General features: G+C 35.2%; 1 protein-coding gene across 9 annotated transcripts; it reads left to right on the forward strand.

Annotated features, from left to right (window-relative positions):
- Positions 1-4067: 4067 nt before the first annotated feature.
- On the forward strand, positions 4068-19386 carry F11 (coagulation factor XI). Of its 9 annotated transcripts, none has more exons than XM_076852413.1 (14): positions 4068-4122; positions 6838-7000; positions 8385-8491; positions 9164-9323; positions 9977-10086; positions 10424-10583; positions 12715-12824; positions 12926-13088; positions 13156-13289; positions 15771-15939; positions 17047-17222; positions 17825-17920; positions 18691-18830; positions 19111-19386. In XM_076852413.1, the coding sequence occupies exons 1-14, from the start codon at positions 4068-4070 to the stop codon at positions 19270-19272; spliced, it is 1905 nt and encodes a 634-aa protein (XP_076708528.1). In that variant the 3' UTR covers positions 19273-19386. The 9 variants fall into 9 exon arrangements, with proteins under 9 accessions (XP_076708528.1, XP_076708529.1, XP_076708530.1 ...); XM_076852414.1 differs by having other exon boundaries at positions 13183-13289; XM_076852415.1 differs by having other exon boundaries at positions 12974-13088; positions 13183-13289.
- Positions 19387-21494: the final 2108 nt, after the last annotated feature.

Genomic DNA, 21494 nt, shown 5'->3' on the forward strand with positions numbered 1-21494 from the left:
ATTTTAAAAAAACCTTGATAATAAAAAGGGGGAACTTCAGGGACAGCATCAAGATGGAAGTGCAGGGCATGGTAGGCCATGCCCTTTCCAAAGGGAGTTTTGATGAGAGAGAGTATAGGCACTCCAAGAAGAAGTGGGTTATGGCTATGAGTGAGAAGAGGACTCCACCAGGAGACAGGATTTTAGGTCACCATATGCCCAGCACATCTCTCACCTATGTTCCTAACTTATGATTTACACTTGAATCTCTTTTGACTAAATTTTGAATTTTTTTCTTGTGATTTTTGCCTAGTCATTTCTGAGTTTGGTTGGGCTTAAAAATATTTCACAGAAAAAAAAATAATCACCTTTACAATAAAAGTAGTTTATCAGAATTTTAAGCTGCAATGCATTCACTTGAGAAGAATTTTTAGAATTCCTACTGTCAGTTTGAGAGAAAGTTCTATTTAAAAAAAATTTCATGCAGTTAAGAATCTTATTATACTTTGATTTGAATAGAGAACAATATTTCAGAGTTCTTATGCTACTTCAAAGGCTTTAGAGATTTCATTAACTAGCTAAATCAAATTTAGGAGAATCGTATCTGGTTTTCCAGTGAAGCATTTCTCACATTTAAAATCTTTGATTATCTTAATAGGATTAGAGAATTATTATTATCTTCTTTTTATAGGACTTTAGGGGAAAAAATGGAGGTTTATGGGAGAAACCATATAGGAGGAAAGGTCTATAATCTTACATATCATGGCCATGATAACCTTCCCTAGCATAAGTTTGCCATTCTGTTTGAGTCTCATGAAAGGCCAGACTTTATCTGTATGAGCCTTTTGTGTAGCTGGAATATACTTCATTTTAAGTGGGAAACTCAAGATAATAACTAAGGACTTTTTATGCCAACATGGGTTACAATGCATTGGCAATAGATCAAAGAAAAACAGAGGAGCAGTCTTTACATACAAAAAAAAAAAAAAAAAAAACAGGACATGAGCACTTCTTTTAAAGACCTAAGTTCAACAGCCTCTCCCTTGTACCTTTCTGTCCAAAGGAACAAAGGCTGTCTTTTCTCTTCCTTTCAAAAATGCTCCCATCAATTTATAGCTAAGTTTCAAACATACCTTTACTTTGCTGCCTATTTTCTCATTGTCTTCTAGTAAGTTCTTTTTTGCCCCTATATTTCCCATTCTGTAGGACTTTGTGAAAGGGTCGGGCAGTATTTCCCCATCTTGGACCATCTTTTCACTTAGTCTTTGGCCTCAAGGGCTTGGGTAGCCTGACCTTCAGAAACTATTCAGAAAGTCCAGGGCAGCATTGCTATGATATACGGGAAATGAGATTGCCTCTCTATGCCCTCAAATATTGAAATGCTTAGAGTCAACTGGTGACATTGTCTACTGTCAACCTTCAGAAACTATTCAGAAAGTCCAGGGCAGCATTGCTATGATATACGGGAAATGAGATTGCCTCTCTGTGTCCTCAAATATTGAAATGCTTAGAGTCAACTGGTGACATTGTCTAGGTTCACCAGATCACACTCACAGTCCCTGTACAAAGTCCAGTGTTCCCTTTGGTACACATCCCTTTGGCATGATCTCTAATGGGGACAAACTCATATATTCATTTCTGTCCTGGTCTCCAGAACATTTTTGAAAATTATGATTCCATTTGTAAAATCTCAAGATCTTTTTAGCTTTCCTATGGAAAATTGGGAACTTTCTCTGAACCATAAAATTAGCTTTCTCCAAAATGCATTTAAATGGGACATACTGTCCCTCCCCACCTTTTTTGTTGGATCATCACAACAGAAGGGCTAGTGAGTGTCTAATGAGGACTGAGACCCAGAGAAATAAAGCAGCATGGCCCAGGACCCACAGGTAGCTGGTTTATAGTGTAGCTACCTGGTGTTTGCTCAAGTGACATGACCAGTAAACTAACAAATAGGTCTGGATAATAGAGGACTGGATTATCATGATGTCCACAGAGCTCTCAGCCCTTCTTCAAGTTCCATAAGAAGGGTCATAACTGAAACACAGGGTGGGGAACTCAAAAAAATACTTGTCAGCTTTCTTTTCCATAGGTGGCAGCAAGCCACCACTCCTGGAAGCTCCCCACCCCACCCCACCCCACCCCACCCCACCCCTGCTGTAACAGGCTCCTTGCCCTTCAAGGAATTGAGGTATTATTTTATTATTGCTTGTCACATCATTCCTAGTTCTCCATTTGTGTCTCAATATCAATATACCTCCACCCCCCAAAAAAACAAACTATGAGACTTTTATATTTTCTTCTTAAAAAAATTTTTAGACAGTGTTCATAAATGAGATAATAAAGAATTTGAATTCTTAGAACTAATCATATCTGCATAGGTTTCCGAAAAGTGATGTTATCCTAAAGGAAAACTAAATCTTTAGATCAGGACTTTACTTTCTACCCAGGCCTAGCCCACAACAGCTGGTCTCCTTTCTTCATACACTGCAAATCAATCAGTCCATCAGACTTTCTGTGTTTTCTTAGTAGACTCTGGGATTGAACTTTGGCTGGAATTAATGGTTAACAGTTAATAATGACCAGTGTGGCTAAGTGCAGCTTCGGCTAGCAGGCATTCTAGATGTGAGTTTGCTCAGCTGCTAAAGCAAATTCAAGTTCAAGTTACTAGCTGTCTCTGTGTGTGTCACTTGTCGAGTATACAATAAAAAGATCCTAAATAAGTTTAGTGCATTGAAAAAGCTAGTAACTCTCTTAAGGTACATTTCTGATACACAGAGTTTTTAAAGACTTTCCTGGATACGCTGTATGAAAGGTTACTTAAAGTTGGAAACCAGGAAAAATAAATATTTGAGTGAGCATACCTACACATGCTTATTTAGGAAAGAATAAAGACCCCTTTGGAAGAAGAAAAACACCCTTATTGAGAATTGCAGCAAATAAGCAAACAAGGTATTTTCAGGTATGATTTCAAAAATTATTACTTAACATTTCTCTTAAGCAATTATGCCTTGAAATGTTTTTTATTTTTTATTTTTCCTGCAATGGGGGTTTTAAAATATTTGCAATAGAGAATGATAGATTTTTAATGTGTTTGTTTTCACATTTTTACTTACTATACGTATAATAAATTTGAGGGAAGCATAATGAAAGAAGAGTGAGAGTTTATACTCAAAAATAAAGTATTTTGCAAATTAAAAAGACATTCTAGAGCAACCTTGAAGGATCAGAAGGACTGACTTATCTCTTAGGCCAGTTCATTTTTCACAGAACAATGCTATCAGTGCTTAGTTGGGGTAAGTGCATCTGTAGATAACTAAGTCAATCTGCTAACGTCTTCATTTGCCCTGAATTTTTTTAAATAGAAAATAGAAAATGTTATAAGTAAGAAATTGCTCAGAGACCTTTAAGAGATATAGAAAGAAACCTCAAATATGGAAAGAAAGGACATGAACTGGAAGAGAAAGTAAAGTTGAAAATTCGGGGTGAGGAGAGCAGATGGTCAGAGCATCTGATTAATAGTGAGCTGGAGGTGGAGAGAGTGCCGGAAGAAAGGCAAGGGAGAGAACCTCCCTGTTAGTTTGGGCTTCTACAGGGCTGTGACAAGGTGGAATGCTACACACCCACCCTGATGAGGACATTTTGAAATTTTGAAAAGATAAAATTCAGTATCATGATAGGATCCCTGTGAACTCTATTTACTACTCCCTTCACTTCCTGTTTCTTATAAATTCTGATGTCAGTAAAATAATTATATATATAAATATATACACATATATAATATAACATGTATATAATTATATATATACATACATATATATAAAAGAGAGATCTTATTATTTATTTATTTATTTATTTATTGGTATTTGGAATTGAAAATAGAGGTTCTTTACCACTGAGTTATATCCCCAGCCCTTTTAATTTTTTTCATTTTGAGACAGGGTCTCACTAGTTGCTTAGGACCTTGAACTTGCAATTCTTCTGCCTCAGCCTCTTGAGTTGCTGGGATCATAAGCATGTGCCAAGACATAAATGGCATAAATACACTTTTCATGTTCTAAAAACATGCACATTTTTCTCTTTGTAGGATGATCTTATTATGCCAAATGGTACATTACATTTTATTTGCCTCTGTTTCTGGTGGTAAGTAAATCTTTAAGAATGGACTGGAAATAGCTTAATGTATTGGTCTGTAGAGTGGGAAACAAGAAAACTTAAGTCTAATAGAGAAAATTGCAATATGAGCTGCATACATGTAGATAAATCCCATGCTATTTACTCCAGGAAATGAAATAAATTGTTTTATTTATCCTTCACTTAAACCTCCAGGAGTTTTCAAAGCAGTAGAAATCTATATCTATCTAACAGTAGAAATCTATATCTATAGCTGTATATATATTATATTTTTATCTTCACACATCTCCATCTACCTACTTAACACATATAAATGATAATGAATAATAGCATTAAAAAAGCAGAAGTCTTGATTTGCCTCATTGATATTTCAGTTTTTCATAAGCAGTCAGTCAGTTCAATAATACAGACACTGAATAGTGACTTTGAACTGAAAAAATGTCATATAAATATGCATACATAATTGATGCATTTCAATAATGTATTGATGTTAATTCTCCACTCTGTTTCATCTACTAAATTTGTTTATAAATTACTTAACCAATATTCAGTAGAACATATTAATATAAGTACTTTTAGACCCCATGTTTATTCTTTATTCTTATGAAAACAAAAGCATTCCTTTAAAAAATTACTTAGGCATATTGCATTTAATTTCTAACTATTGTTAAACTTTTGCCAACTACATGCAAGACCTTAAAATAAGTCTCAACAAATTTCAAAGTGTGAACATTATACAGAGCATGAACATTATACAGAGCATGTTATTCAGTTACAGAGGAACTGAGCTAACAAATAACAAAAAAGTCAACTAAAAAAGTAACAAAAATGTAGCTGGAAAAAATCCTAAATGTTTAAAAAAGTTAATGTTGAAATACTGAAAACTTTCCTAAAGGACTTGGGATAAGACAAGATTACCTGCTGTCACTTACCTTAAACATTGTTCTGGAGAACCCAGTCAGCACAGTAAGGAAAGAAGAAGAAATAAAAAGTAAAAGACCAGAAGAAAATTAACTCTGTTCAGAGATAATTTGATTGTGTACCTAGAAAACTCCAAAACAATACCACATAAATTATTAGAGTTAAATTTAAAAAGAAATCTGAATGCTAATTCAATACTCAAACCAACCAACAAAAACTCATCGATTTTTAGTGGAACTAAACATGTTTGGATTTTAAAAATCAGTCTGCCTTTGAAGTTAAATGATCAAATTAGTAGGAGATATAGCCTAAGAAAATGACCACATTTATTGTTTTAAAATATACTAAATTTACTAAGTAATTAATATTCTTATTCAAGTAATATTTTAATGGAGAACAATTGCTTTGTACCAGAAGCATGGCACATGGTCAATAGAAACACTTTGAGGGGAGAACAGATCCTCAGTTCTTGGGAAGCTACCATGCAGATAGGTTGGAACGAACAAAGAACTTGGGGAAAGGCAATAAATTTCCAAGTCATTCTTGAAATACTTGCCATTTGGGTGGGGGATCATGCTATATTTGGAGGTTATGTGTGGATAATTGTATGCTAGGTCTGTGACAGGGACCTTGATGTTCTTCACTCCCACAGATCTCTATGATAGTTCAGTGAACACTGTAGATTCCATCTTTGGAGTAAATATTTCCAAACACATAAACTAAAAATGGGTAGGATTATTGAGAAAATTAATTATATGGAAATATAATTATTTTAATTGTAAAAAAAATGTGATATGAGAAATGGATGCGGTTCTTATCACTGTTTTATGTAACAAGATGCAATGGTGGGCTTAAAAGTAGTAGGACAGATAAGGAAGATCTGAAATGTCTACAACTTCAGTACTTTTAAAAAATCTGATTGTTATTATAAAAAAGTCACCGATACCATGAATACTAATGTAGTTTGTTGCTTACATTTATAATAAAAGGCCACATTCCAGTTAGATGTTAGTGAAAACAAAGATAAAATTTTCCTCACCAAGTTCAGAGACTGATTCCTATAAGCCTCTTGTAATAGTTTTAACTGCTTTATACCCACCTTTTTTCCCCTAGATATTTACATCATAATGGTTGTTATATTTTATTCTGTGTGAATATTTCCATTTGGGTTGTGTGTGATTTTTTTTTAAGATTTTTGTTGTTGTTTTTAGTTTTTTTAAGTCTTTTTTTTAAGAGAGAGATAGAGAGAGAAAATTTTTTAATATTTATTTTTCAGTTTTCAGTGGGCACAACATCTTTTATTTTTATGTGGTGCTAAGGATTGAACCCAGTGCCCCGCACATGCCAGGCGAGCGCATTACGGCTTGAGCCACATCCCCAGCCCCTGTGAGTGATTTTTTAACATTAGGGAAAAAAAGTGTGCATAACAGTACCTCTCACTAGGAATATGGCAAGATTAAAAATTACAACCTCAATGACTAAGAATCAAATGACCTAAAAATGTTACATACCATGTTGGATGTTAGATCTCTTATAACAGGAAAAAAATTTTAATTTTACACAATGTAACTTTTCAATAGTGAGATGTCATTCAGGCAAATGTGCCATTTTGTGATTTCTTTTCCCCCATCTAAGGCCACTCATTCAAGAAACTGACATGAAAATGTTGTTTGCTTTGATGTCCAAGTTCAGGCCCACCTTCTGTTAAGTAGACCTGTTTGCCTTGCCTCTGTCAGATTATTATCTAACTAGACACATGCCCAGGAAAATCCACGTTAACTTGTGCCATGTGTTGCCTCTCAGGGTGTGTGACGAGGCTGTTCAAAAACTCCTACTTTCAAGGAGGGGACATTGCTACTGTGTTTACACCAAGTGCCAAGTACTGCCAAGTGGTCTGCACCCACCACCCAAGATGTTTGCTCTTCACGTTTATAGCTGAATCATCAGCTGAAGATCCTACCCAATGGTAAACACTGATGTTTCCACATAGAGGAACTAGATTCACAGGCCAGTTAACTACTAATAAGTTTCCATCTATCATTTCATATAATGTACAGTTAACAATTGACCTTCAGTTGAAATAGTAAATATGACAGAAAAATGCTATTTAGGCATATTAGAGGGGAATATTAATGCCTCTGTGTGGCTTTTCCAGTCTCTTAGGGTCTCAATATTAAGGGTGCATTTTTTTCCCTTTTGCTTGACTTTTATCCATCTTCATCTTTCTGCTTTTCTATTAATTGATATTATTTAAGTGAGAAGTTTCTTCCAACTATTTTATTAGAAAAATTAAACATTGATAAAGATGATTTTTTAAAATAATGCAATAATCCCCAGCCACCAAGACTCGCTTTACCCACCTATATATGTACATATGTCTAAACATTTCAAGTAATTTTAAGACAACATGACATTTCATCTCTAAGCACTTCAATGCGCATTATCCGGGGCTGGGATTGTGGCTCAGCAGTAGAGCGTTTGGCTAGCATGTGCGAGGCCCTGGGTTCAATGCTCAGCACCACATAAAAATAAAGAAAATAAAGATATTGTGTCCAACTACTTCTAAAAAAAATAATGTTTAAAATTTTTTAAAAAAATACATTATCCTACCCAAAGGAAAAATAAAACTTAAGAATAATTTTATATCATCTCACTTGTCCACCAAATGTAATTTACAGCAATTAACTAGAATCTCATCAAAATTACAAATTGCAGATGGTTGTTTTATAAAACACTCTGGCTGTATTTTTAAATCTTCTAACATTTCACCCAGCACTTTTGTTACCAAGGTGAACTCAAAAATTCAGTAATTAAGGCTTTCTGCAAATTTAAGTTTCCAACATCTTTGTGTATAATGTTGCATCCAAAGATATTTATATAGTATCCTGAACTTACAAAACTTACAGAAATCTAGAACAGAGATCAGCAAGCATTTTATTAAAAAGGCAGAGAGTAAATGCTTAGTCTTTCCATGTCCAAAGGCAAAATCAGGGATATCATGTAAGTACTTGTATCACTATTTAACTTGTAATCATTTAAAAAGATGAAAACCGTTCTTAGCTCTTGGGTATTACAAAAACAGGCAGATTTTCGGCAGTATTTTAGCAACAGGCCATAGTTCACCCACTCCTGTTTGTTACTTGTTAAGGAATATCATATGTGGTCTTTTAAATGTAGCAATGTTGAAATGAAAAACAGTCACAGTCTTGCTCAGAAAATATTTGTTTGGACTAAATATTTGTTTTGGCAAGAGATGTTGGTTTCCTCCTCTTTGGCTTTCTGTGTGATTTTAAGACCTGTTATTTTACAACACATATTTCCACCTGCTAATGCTATTTCTAAAAAAACAGGTTTACCTGTGTCCTAAAAGACAGTGTCACAGAAATATTGCCAAGGGTGAATATGACAGGAGCGATTTCTGGATATTCTTTCAAGCAATGCCCACACCAATTAAGTGGTAAGATGTCTTGTTGGAACTGATCAACACTAGCTATTATGACAATGCATATAATTATATCAGATATGGTTTTATGGCTATAAAACAAAAAAATCTGCTATGTGGAAATAAATTCCTCTATTGAAGTTCTTTCAGTGTAAAAACACACATATATGCCCCCCCACCCCAATGCAACACTACAGTTTATTAGAATTTCTTTTTCCCCATAAAAGGACTCAGTTTTCTTCATTCACTTATGTTCTTTCATCTTTCCAGCCTAAAAGCATCATGGAAAGTCTTTATTATATATGCTAATTCAAATCAAAGGGTACAAAAACAAAGATTGAATTGACACTTGTTTTAATAATAATAAAAAAAAAATTCCCAGATACTTGAATAGGTTGATTATTGAAACAGAGTCAATGGAGTTTAGGAGAGCCTAGGTCAGAAAATCAAGATGCAAATTAACAAGTCTAAAATCGCTGCACTATGAAAAGAACTTTAGTAGTCCTAGATACTTTCATGTAAAGTAGGGATTAAGCACATTAAAATAAAAACAAAGGACTTCTGAGGAAAACTGGGTGAAGAGATTAAAAGTTCAAGTCAGAAGGGACAGTTGAGAAGTTAGAAATTTTACCATTGTCCCTGGGATCTGGATGGAGGCTTCCCATATTTCCCACTTGTAATTTCCAGCTTGCCACAGAGATGTTTACATGGACCTGGACATGAAAGGAATGAACTATAATGGCTCTATTGCCAAGAATGTTCGAGAATGCCAAGAGAGATGCACAAATGACATCCACTGTCACTTTTTCACATACGCAGCAAAGGATTTTCCCAGCGTAGAGCATCGGTGAGTGAGCTAAAAACTGACCTGAGGGAATGAAGACACCCAGTGAAAAACAAACTGCTGACTCATCAAAAAAAATTTCACCAATCTGAGGTTAAAATTTATTAACCCCTAAAAGACATTCACAGAATAGCATTAACTGCTTTTGTCATGAAAGTTCATTTAAAGCCCAATTTGCATGAGTTTAATTTATGATATTCTGTCTTTTAATGACATTTTTATAAAATATGTGTGTATACCCATATCCTAGATAATTTCAAAAGTGCTCCATATTTAAATTGGCAATTTTGAAACAGTTACAATTGATCTGATTGCTAATTCTCTTCCCAGCCAAAAAGATGGTATAGTTTAACCTTATAGAGAAAAGTAAATAAATAAAAAAAAATCTACTCATCTATTCATCACTTCTCTCAAGCTGTCATTTTACTGATGAGGAAATAAAAGTTTGCAAAATTCACAGCATCACTGAAGGCTTCATGGTGGTGCTAAGACTCAAGTCAGCTGCCTTACCTCTCAGAGGATGTTCTTTGGGGTTAATTCCTTTACTTCATGCTTAAGTCCTCTCTCCAAATGGTCATTTCCTTTCTATCATCTCATGCTTTTTCCCACTTGCAGTTGGAAGAATAAAATATTTTTCCATTTTTATCTTTATTCAGTAATATTTGTTTGCTGAAGTACACCCAAACAGGGACACCAACCAAAATAACGAAGCTCCGCTATGTGGCATCTGGATTTTCATTGAAATCCTGTGCGCTTTCTAACCTGGGTAACTACTGTTTTCTTAATGAGGTGGTTGAACCATTGGTTGGAACAAAGCTGATGATATGTGCAATGAGGCTAACTTTAGATACCTCTCTTCACTCATTGATGAAATGGATTAGTGATCTTTTGCCATTTTTGTGTGAAAAACTTTGTTACATCCTATATAGAGTTTATGTTTAAACTTCAAGTTTAAAGTAGTCACTTCATATTTTTTCTAAATTCAAAAAAAATCTTGGGGTAAATTTAAATATTTGAATGTGGAATTTACAAATACCGTGACTGAAATCTTCACTATTCTGCTGGCATATTGATTTCCTAACACGGATTCTCCTGTCATCTAGCTTGTATTAGGGACATCTTCCCTAGTACGGTGTTTGCAGACAACAACATCTACAGTGTTTTGGCTCCAGATTCTTTTGTCTGCCAACGCATTTGTACTCATCATCCCAGTTGTCTGTTTTTTACCTTCTTTTCCCAAGAATGGCCAAAAGAATCTCAAAGGTAAAGAGTTACAATTAAGGGTCATTTTTCTTTCTAAAACAGCGGATCAAAATCTGTCATTAAACATTCTGAGTAACTAAAAAAATTAATGTAAATGTCTATATTGGATTAAAATTGCAAAAAAAATCCCTAGCTCCTCTCCCTTCTTATTCTGCACCTACTGACTGCAGATCCAGTGTTGCCAAGGACTTTTTCTTAAACTTCAGTTTGGGAGGTCTCTACCTATAGCAGAGGGAGGGTTGTATAATCATCGACAGAATGAAGATAATGATCATGGCTGTTAAGAGGCAATTGAGTCCAACATCATTTGAAATAACTGAACTAGGAGCAGAAATGTCAGTGAAAGATGGGATCAAGGTAGGGAAGGGATAAAAGCCTACATCAAGAGTATTGGGGAAAAAACAAAAAGAGTATTGGGGTGGTGGCAGAGAAAGATTCAAGAATGGAAACCCTGTTTCTCTACTGATGAAAGTTAATAAGGGACCACATAAAAAGCAGAGGAAATTTCTTCCAACTTCAAAGGAATACTTGCTGGGGCTGTTACTCTTCACTAACAAGATTCACTTTAAAAAAGAAGTAATTTAACTTAAAAAACAATATTTTAGTCAGCATCAAACCTAGATTCTATAGAGCTGAACTAGAACGCTCAGAGCCTTTGGCATTTGCTTGACCTGGTTGCCCACTGTTGAGGAGAGCATTACCCCTAGAGCATTCCAGCCAGGTAAGCTCTGGAGTCCTTTGCTCATTCGGTAAGCCTCATTTTCTGTTGGGTGAGATTGCAATTTCAGGATTAGTCACAGAGAAATGTATCTGTTAATTTCATTTGCTAAACAAAATTTAACACAATTTATTTGGTGCCTATTATATATCAGATATTTTTCTAGGTATACCGCCTAATGAACTAAATAGACACAAACCTTAACTTCTTGGACCAGGATGGAGATGATAGAGTAGTGTTCAGATTGGGACATACTGTCATCTAGAGCCAATAAGGGTTGCTGATGGATTGGATGTAGTCTGTGAAGGAAAGAAAAAGTCCAATATTTTTGGCCCAAGAATTCAGAAGGATGGAAATACTAATAGCTGAGGTGTAGAAGATTTCATGAAAGGCAGAGGTCGGGGGAAGAGACACCTGTTAGACATCTAGGGAAAAATATTGAGTAGGCAATTGGAAATAGAAATCAGATTCAGAAGGGAGGTTTATGCTCTAGATCCCTGTTAGGGAATTCCCAGAATATAGCTGATAATGCAGACCATCTCATAGATGAGAGCATCAAATGATTGAATGCAGACAGAGAAGAAAGGATGTCCAAAGATAGAGACTTGGAGCCTCAGAAAATTCAGAAATTAGGAAGATGACTGTCATTTTATGATAAATGCTTCTCTTTTCCTTTGTCCTATTTGTTTCTTTTAATAAAATTACCTATAAATATCTATGAAAAGAGCAATACATTTAATTCTTAACAGAGGGTTGATAGGAACCTGGTGACCACAAGGCAAGATTTGACTATTTAAATTTTAATTAATTAACTTAATCAATTAATTTAAATAAAGTTAAAAATTTAATCCCTCAACTGTACTAGTCACATTTAAAAATGGGGGAAAGCCCCATGTAGCTTGTGGCTTCTGCATTCAGTGGCATAGAGAATTCAAGAAGGTTCTATTGGACAACTCTGCTGAAGAGTGATTTTGTGCTGCCTAGGAAAAGGCACTCCCTTCAAGGAAGATGCTGCCAGAGTACAGAGTCAACAAAGTATGTCACTCATCCACTTCTAAGCTGGACCAACCCTGGATAGGAGATTTCTAGGTAGCATGAAAATTCTTGATGCTTTGAGATAGACTAGGAGTGTTGAAAGGAAGGAAATAAAGAAGGAAGACACTAGGAATACTGACAGTAGAGCAAGATCCGAAAGTTTTTAGAAATCCCAATGGCTTAGTTTTGAGATTTTTGTCTATAACATCTGAGTCATGGACTGTGACTCACAATCCATGAAGGAGACTTTCAAAATAGTAATATTTTCACTATTCATGCCAATGTGAACTGTCCTTACTTTCAAGATATGATGTAAAAAAGTTCTTTTCCTCTGATGTGTGTTATGTGATATATTGATATCTCCCTTTTTCATATCAGAAATCTCTGTCTCCTTAAAACATCTGAAAGTGGATTACCAAGTACACGCATCAAGAAGAGCAAAGCTCTTTCTGGTTTCAGTCTACAAACCTGCAGGCATAGCATCCCAGGTGAACAATGAGCATACTTTCTTCCTGTTGAGATCAACCATTCTCGAGGAGATGGATGTGTGGTTCTGTGTCTCATATCCGATATGTGATTTGTTATCTAGTTTTCTGTCATTCCTCATTTTACCATGACACTGACTTCTTGGGAGAAGAACTGGACATTGTTGATGTGAAAGGTCATGAAGCCTGCCAGAAAATGTGTACTGATGTCATCCGCTGCCAGTTTTTCACCTACTCCCCACCTCAAGAATCGTGCCATGAAAAGAAGTAAGACAAACAAAGAGTCAAGTCCATAGATACACCCATCCCACCTCTTTGTGAAGGGACACAATAGTTTATACTATTTTGTTTCCAATTATAGGGGCAAATGTTACTTAAAACTTACTTCCAATGGATCTCCAACTAAAATACTTCACGGGAGAGGAGGCATCTCTGGATATACCCTAAGGTTATGTAAAATGGATAATGGTGAGTCTAACATCACTTGAAAAAATATATCAGAAGGAGTTGTTCTACACTGAATGCAGCATGACTAAGATAGTCAATAATAGCCACAGAGAGAAGAAATGGGGTAAAATAACAAATCTAGCAATTTTTTGTCATTTTTTTCTTTTACATAAGCTAACCATGTTTTAACAGTATAAAATTATTTGACTAAATTCGACATTGCCTAGTACAAATTGAACATGTGTTTAAATTCAGAGCATTTATATGACCAGCATTTTATGATAAGATACAGACTCAGGAAACACTTGTTTAACTGACTCTTATTCTCAGGGCCAAGGATCTTTCTTCTTATTCTTGATGATTGAAATATCAATCATACCTTGGTAAATCAAATTATTCACTTTCCTCTCACTAAAGATCTTCGGTGAAGCATAAGTAACCAGCATGTCTTAAAAATTATGCATTTATTCAAGAAATACTGAAGTAACTTGTTTTTCAGAGACTATCATTCTTTCAGATTTCCCTGCAAAGTTCTGCAGACTTATGAATATTGGCAAAGATATATTAAAAAATCTTTTTAATTTATAATAATGAATGTGGTTGGGTGGAAATAAAAAGATCATCTAGTTTATACAAAGCTTATAATTACATAAATAATAATAAAAATCAGCTCAGTAGTGTTTCAATCCTAGCAGCTAATTTCTGAGGATAGTAGCAAGAGATGGTTTGTTGGCAAATAGAATTGTTCTAAGGGACAGAATCCCATTGGGAAAGAAGGTCCCACAAATACTTCTCCCTACATTATCATAACATCCTGTTAGACTATTTGTTTTATTTAATGTCTAAAAATTTAATAAACTATAAATTAAGATGAAACTGAGATTTATTAAGAAAAATGGAAATGATATTCATATCTTGTAATAGTTTATAAGTATAAAAATCTTTTGTGTCAGATTATGCACTATACTGAGAAAGTGACTCAATACTCAACTCTTGAGAACTTGTTCTGTAGCATATACAAATGTTACGTTGTATCCAGTATCAATATTCTAACTAGCAAACTATGCCTTACTATATATAGTTCAGAGAGGCTCAGAGGAGAATCTTTGGGTGGCCTATGACTCTTTAGAAAGCAAGTCAATTAAACTGTTATCTCATACTTTCTCTATTTTCCTCACAATAAACTTCCCTTAAAAGGATCACTCAAAATAATTCTGTTTTTTCTTAATTCAACTTCCTATCATTGGAAGTGGCACTTAGCAAACTTTGTTAAGTGATACTGCCATAGTTTAAAAATTGAACCCAACATTTACTTCGATAAACATTTACTTTACTTGCAGATTCTATTCCCACCCCTCCTATTTCACTTTCTCCTCTGTTGAATTTATAGACTCTAACCAGTGGAAGTTATAGACTATATCAGGTATAGGTTGATAGCTCAGGAGAAAATAAGACAAACAAATAAAATCTTACACATTTTTAGTGCAGCACCTTCTGAATTTAGTAACTAGTTTTTATTGCACTGTATTAGGTGAAATAACACCCTAATATAAAAGAGAAAATCTGAGCTTTTTATCATGTCCTGTCATTGATCCATAATATAGTTATTGGAAGATACCTAACAATGCCTAACGGAAGCACTTCTTAATACCAAGTATAATGGTGAAAATCAAATTTTTAGAATTCTCTTTAAACTGAGAAATAAAATAGAATGAAAATCAAGATCTATGTCCTATACCTGATAAGGTTTTGATTGAGTTATTTATCACTTATCTTAGTTATCACTTATCTATTAATTTTCCTAAACTTTGCATTTATGCCACTTTCCAGCTTAGAAATTATAAAGGCTTCCAAAAAATTCCAGGATATAGGTAAAATCTTCAAAATGGTCCCCCGAAACTAATTTCCACCCTATCCACTCTTAAATGAAAGTGTCTTTTCAGACATACAAAAACCTCATCATGCTCATTCTTATCTTAGCTTGCTGTTGGCTGCTGTCCACAAAGTTTCTTCTCTGATTCCTTCCTTCTGTTTGACATTTACCCCAGAATTTACACTCATTTCCCCATAAGAGAAAAAAAATCTAGAAAGGCAACTTTACACCCACAAAATTATTGAATAGACCATCTTCACTGTCAGTTTCTGATGTGAGGTGGGGCTCAAGAATTGACATTTTTAACAAGTTCCAAGGTGATGCTATTTATTGGTCTGCAGACCACACTTGCCAACACTGCATGAAAAGAACCACCAGTGAGACTATTTTGTGGTATCAGATGAGAACAGCAGCAATTTTTGGAGCATGTAATTACAAGATGACTTGGCCATTCCATTTTCATGTGTATGTTTTGCTTTGTCAACTTAATTATGAAATCTATTCCGCTCAGGGTCATGGTAAACTCTTGAACTGAAGGAAACTTTTCTTCCTTTTGTTCCTCATGGAGCATAGCCACTGGTGGAAAATGCAGATACAAGAAACTCTTTACTACAATCTTTCTATTGTAGAGTGCACAACCAAAATCAAACCCCGAATTGTTGGAGGAACTGCGTCCGTTCAAGGCGAGTGGCCATGGCAGGTAACACTACACGTCATGTCACCTATCCAGAGACACCTCTGTGGAGGCTCCATCATTGGAAACCAGTGGATATTAACGGCTGCACATTGTTTTTATGGGTCAGTATACCGCTATTTTTATTAGTTGGCTATCCTCATACCACTAGCATATTAACAAATACCTTAAAATGTAAATTATCCTATCCTATTTGTGACATGAATTTTTTTAACCTTTAGCAGGGAAAAAAATAAGCAAAAAGGAAAAACCATTCATGGTCTACCAGCATCAGAATAGGTGCCAAAACATGACGGTTCATTTCTGATGTAAATGCAAACGCATGCCCCTACCCCACCTCCAGTCCAGAAAGGCTTCATTATGCATTCTCAAATTGGATTCCCTGGGTCACTTTCAACATTGGCCAGATATAAAAACTGCATCTGGGGGAATATATGAATGCATGTAACCCAGGAAATTTAAGTTTTCAAACCTCCTCTTAGCTGCTTCAGTATCCCCTGAGTTGTTTTCAGAAAATTTTATGGATTTGCTTTAGTTATTGTTTTCTTATCAGTATGTAGCATATTCATAACTCAAGAGGTCAGTAGTCCTCTTCACTTTTTTTAAAAAAATATTTTTTTAGTTGTTGATAGACCTTTATTTTATTTATTTATACACGGTGCTGAGAATCGAACTCAGTGCCTCACACATGATAGGCAAGTGCACTACCACTGAGCCACAGCCACAATTCCCCTCCTCTTCACTTTTTACATATGGGAAAATTGAGTACAGAAAGTCCACATGAATTTCTCAGAGTCATAGCTGGGCAGTGGCCGGGATGAATGTAATACCCAGGACTCTTCATGGGTTGTGTGTGCATGTACATGATCGAGACTGGAAAGAGGCTTCATTTTGTGTTTAGTTAAATGCTAGTCCAGTGCTTTCTCTACGTGGGGAATATGTGATTGAAATTTTGGGGATGAAATCACTTTTTTTGACTTAAAAAGCTATACTCTTGGCAGAAAATATTAGTAATACTAGCTAGTTAAATAGCAGCCGAGAGAGCTGGGGATATAGCTCAGATACTAGAGTGCTTATCTTGCAAGCACAAAGCCCTTGGTTCAATCCCCAGCACCACAGAAAAATTGAAAAAAAAAATAAATATGAAACTCATGATGTTTGGAAATGATTTAGTGAAGGAAAATTTTCTTCCTTTATTGTTTTCTCCTCAGTATAGAGTCACCTAAAATTCTGCGTGTCTATAGTGGCATTGTAAATCAATCAGAAATAAAAGAGGGTAGTTCTTTCTTTGGGGTTCAAGAAATAATAATTCATGATCAGTATGAAATGGCAGAAAGTGGATATGATATTGCTTTGTTGAAACTGGAAACAACCATGAACTACACAGGTATGTAGCATTTTAAGTGGGATGTTGTCTACCAAGGTGACCTAGATAAAATGTTTAACCTTACAAGATCCACGCCTTGACCTTACCAACCAGACTCTCCAGGGAGAGGGTCTAGAAAGCTAGTCTTTCACCCTGTTAAGACTGATACACTTGTCTGGTTATGCAATCATATTTTGAGAATTTGGGTGAAAAGGTAAGTCTTCTTCAAGCTTTATTTCAGTGCATGGGACGACATAATTTTATAATCTATTGGAATATTAAGAATGATTTAGCCTAGTGTCTTCCTTTTAGGATTACAATATGTAACACCAAATAATAATAAATAAAGAAAATAATATAAAGTGTAACTGATGTGATTCTGCAATCTGTATACGGGGTAAAAATGGGAGTTCATAACCCACTTGAATCAAAGTGTGAAATATGATATATCAAGAACTATGTAATGTTTTGAACAACCAACAATTAAAAAAATAATAATAAAAAAATAAAATAATATAAATAATAAATAAAGAATACAATATATAGTGAGACAAGAGAGTCTCTTCTGGGAAGCAAAATATATATTATTTCTGATAACTAAAACTATGATTTTTAAAATTTAGACTCTCAACGGCCCATATGCCTACCTTCCAAAGGAGATAGAAATGTAATATATACTGACTGCTGGGTGACTGGATGGGGATACAGAAAATTAAGAGGTAAAAAAATGATGTTCTAAGATATACTGCATCCTAAAAATAAAAACAATAGTTTAAGCACAAACTTTTCTACTCTACCACATCATAGTTAAAATGCAAGTCAAATAACTATTCAATTACAGAAAGTATATTTAAAAAATGGAAAGAAAAAATATCCAAGTAACGATGATATCATGACTGTTTGATTAGGAACTTTAAGTGTGATTAAACCTCTTTAAAGACTATTTTTAATGATGTTTAGTGGGAGACTTAGCACTTTTCAGTAGATGTCCTAGCTTATTATCCAATTATTTTCTCTGGGAAGTAATTCTACTTAGAATTTTAATTAATTTTTAAATTTAATTAAATTAACAAAATATACACACAATAATAGGAATAATGTCTTCTTTGTACTCTACAATTATAAAATTTCTATGAAGTAACCTAATAATTTTTTTCTTTCTAGAATTTTCACAAAAGATATTCATTTTTAACATCCGTGTGTGTATACACACACACACACACACACACGCATATATATATATATATATATATACATATTATACATACATACTGTACTTACATGTGGATATATTTGTTATATGTAGTATATATGTATTTATTATATGTGTGTATATATTGTACGTATGTATATTTAGTATATATTTTGTATATATGCATATATATGGTATATATATGTTTTATATATATATATATATATATATATATATCTGTATTATAGACAGTATATATGTTTATTCCACTAAAAATATAAAAACAATTTTTTTCAGACAAAATACAAAACACTCTTCAGAAAGCCAAGATCCCTTTGGTGTCCAATGAAGAATGCCAGATAAGATACAGAGGGCATAAAATAACCAATAAGATGATTTGTGCAGGCTATAAAGAAGGAGGGAAGGATGCTTGCAAGGTAAGAGGGTGTTCTCCACCCTTGGAACGTCTTCAAATCAGAATGTTCGACACATTTTTTAAAAAGTAATCTTCAGCCAATGAGCAGGAGATGCTGCATTTGAGCTACTTTAACTGAAATCTAAATGAGACAACCTGGATGCATTGAGCAATGGGGGTTTTTTGAAGTTTATGAAGGGCCAGGACAGAATTTTAGGCAAAATCCCTCTGAACAAAAATTTATTTAAGATGGGTAGTATCTGAATGACCAGGACATTTTTGTTTTTCTCCCCTTTCCATAGGGAGACTCAGGGGGGCCCCTGTCCTGCAAGCACAACGAGGTCTGGCATTTGGTGGGCATCACAAGCTGGGGGGAAGGCTGTGCTCAGAGGGAACGGCCAGGCATTTACACCAACGTGGCCAAGTACATAGACTGGATTTTGGAGAAAACTCAAGCAACATGAAGGAGTCTCCAGGTGCCTTTTGCCCCCTGAATGGCATGCCAGATTGCTCCCTGGAAGAGGGAAGAGGATGTTGTTACCCCTGAAGAAGACACCATGATCCCAAGTCTCCTCTACAGTCACAAGCCCCAAGGGTGTGGTATTTGTAAGAAAATACCCCAAGGAAAACACACTGTCATTTTCAAAACTCCCATTCTTGGATAATAACAATTGTTTTCAGCACCTAGTTTCTTGCCTTCTGATCACACTTTCACTCAGTCAAAGAAATTTTTGAAGATTAAAATATGGCAGATATTAGCAGAAAAGGATCAAGTACCGGCACCAAGGAATTAGGTAGAACTGCTAAAAGAAACCACCACAGAAAAAGATTCATTAAATGAAAGTGGTAACTGGGAGAAATGGAAATAAGAACTGTCCCCATCAATTTGCAATTGTCTATACTCTGCCTACACCAACAGGTTTCTTCAATAAAGAATTAGATTGAATTTACTGACAAGATTTTAGAATGATCAGAAATTCTTGACTTTTCAATGTTTATATATATATATATTTTTTTTTTTTTCCAAAGCAGATTGGGTAGGCACAAACTAAACGTGAATGTGAACAAAGACTCCAGAATTTCTCTATAGAAGAAGACTGGGAATAGCAATTTACCTGGAAGAGAAACCTTAGTGGACAAATGTTAGTGATGTACTTTCCTGGAAAACTATTTGTAGATAGATGGTACATTTCATTGCAGCATTTGGGGAGCAGGAGACTGGTGGAGAGAAGGGAAGCCAGCCAACCTCCTTCCCCAAGGCAAAGCAGTCGTGGGTAGAAATTAATATAAAATGCATACATACTACAGGGAAAGACAATTGGGAGCAAATCGATGGTGATAGTAGCAAGTTTAGCATCTCTATAGGGTTCCCTGCATTCTGAATACTGGGGTTTTCTCTTTCCTGTAAATATTTACCTGGTTACTATTCTGGTATGGTTCAATAACCTAGAATTTGAACTGCTTTCGATCTGTGTTAATAGCTCAACAATTCATCCACATATTTATTGAACACAATTACGTGATAGTATCAACCTGAGCTTTGGGGATATAGGGTGAGTAAATGATTTGTTCCTAGTTTCGTGAAGTTTACTGTCTACTTAGCATGAAGAACAACATAAAAAACTTACACCCAATATATAATGTTAAACTGAAATTAGAAAGACTCACCAGGTTTTATGAGATGAGACAGGAAGACAGGTACTTGGGGAAAGCTCAAATTAGGATAAAAAGAAGGTTTTCCTGAGGAACACAAAACAACAGCAAACCATGTAAAAGAAGGTATTATTATTTCCATTATAACCACATAATGTTGCATTGTACAGGAGGGGGAAAAAAGACAAATCAGCTAATGTTTTCAATTCATTTCTCCATTTCCCCACTAGATGGCACTTTTATACCTCTGTTAAATTTTAAAGCTGCATGTGAGCAGAGTCCATTTAATTTATGTGTTGAAATAAATTCTATGTATATGTAATATCTGGGAACATTAAATCAAATCAACTGCTTCAATCCAAATGTGTTTGACTTTTCAAATATAATTGTAAATCTCTAGTTCCTAGATAGCACTTTCTCCATTAAACCATATGTCCATAAATCCCAAGGCCTCCCCTACAGACTCAGTAGTCCATGGGTGAGAGGCCACACTGAGTTGGCATGTGCTAAGCTGTCCTCCACAAACACCTCTGGGATGGCAGAAGGAGTGCTGGCCTGTGTCCCACCAACCTTTCCCTGTTGCCACCTGCCTTCTAGCAAGTGTCAGTGGCTCAGGACCCCTCTTGCCATCTCTCTGTGATTTCCCTTCAACTGTGCCATCCTTCCCACCCTGCTGTGTCCCCAAACCTCTCTACACATCCTCCACACCTGCTTTGCTGGATGTGGGCAATGGAATTCTCTCCATTGATTACTCAAGGAATTATTTAGATCATGTTGTATTTAAGAAACAATAAACCAAGATAAGTCATGGTGGTGCACAGCTGTTATCCCAGTGGCTCAGGAGGCTGAGGCAGGAAGATCATGAGTTCAAAGCCAGCCTCAGCAACTTATTGAGGCCCTAAGCAACTCAAGAAAGAAGACCCTTTCTCTAAATAAAATATATTTTAAAAAGGGGCTTGGGATGTGGTTCAGTGGTTAAGCACCCCTGAGTTCAATCCCTGGTTTCCCCCTCCCCCCCAAAATTATATAATTA

The sequence above is a fragment of the Callospermophilus lateralis genome, chromosome 4, assembly GCF_048772815.1.
Source record: "Callospermophilus lateralis isolate mCalLat2 chromosome 4, mCalLat2.hap1, whole genome shotgun sequence".
In the NCBI taxonomy this organism is placed as follows: Eukaryota; Metazoa; Chordata; class Mammalia; order Rodentia; family Sciuridae; genus Callospermophilus; species Callospermophilus lateralis.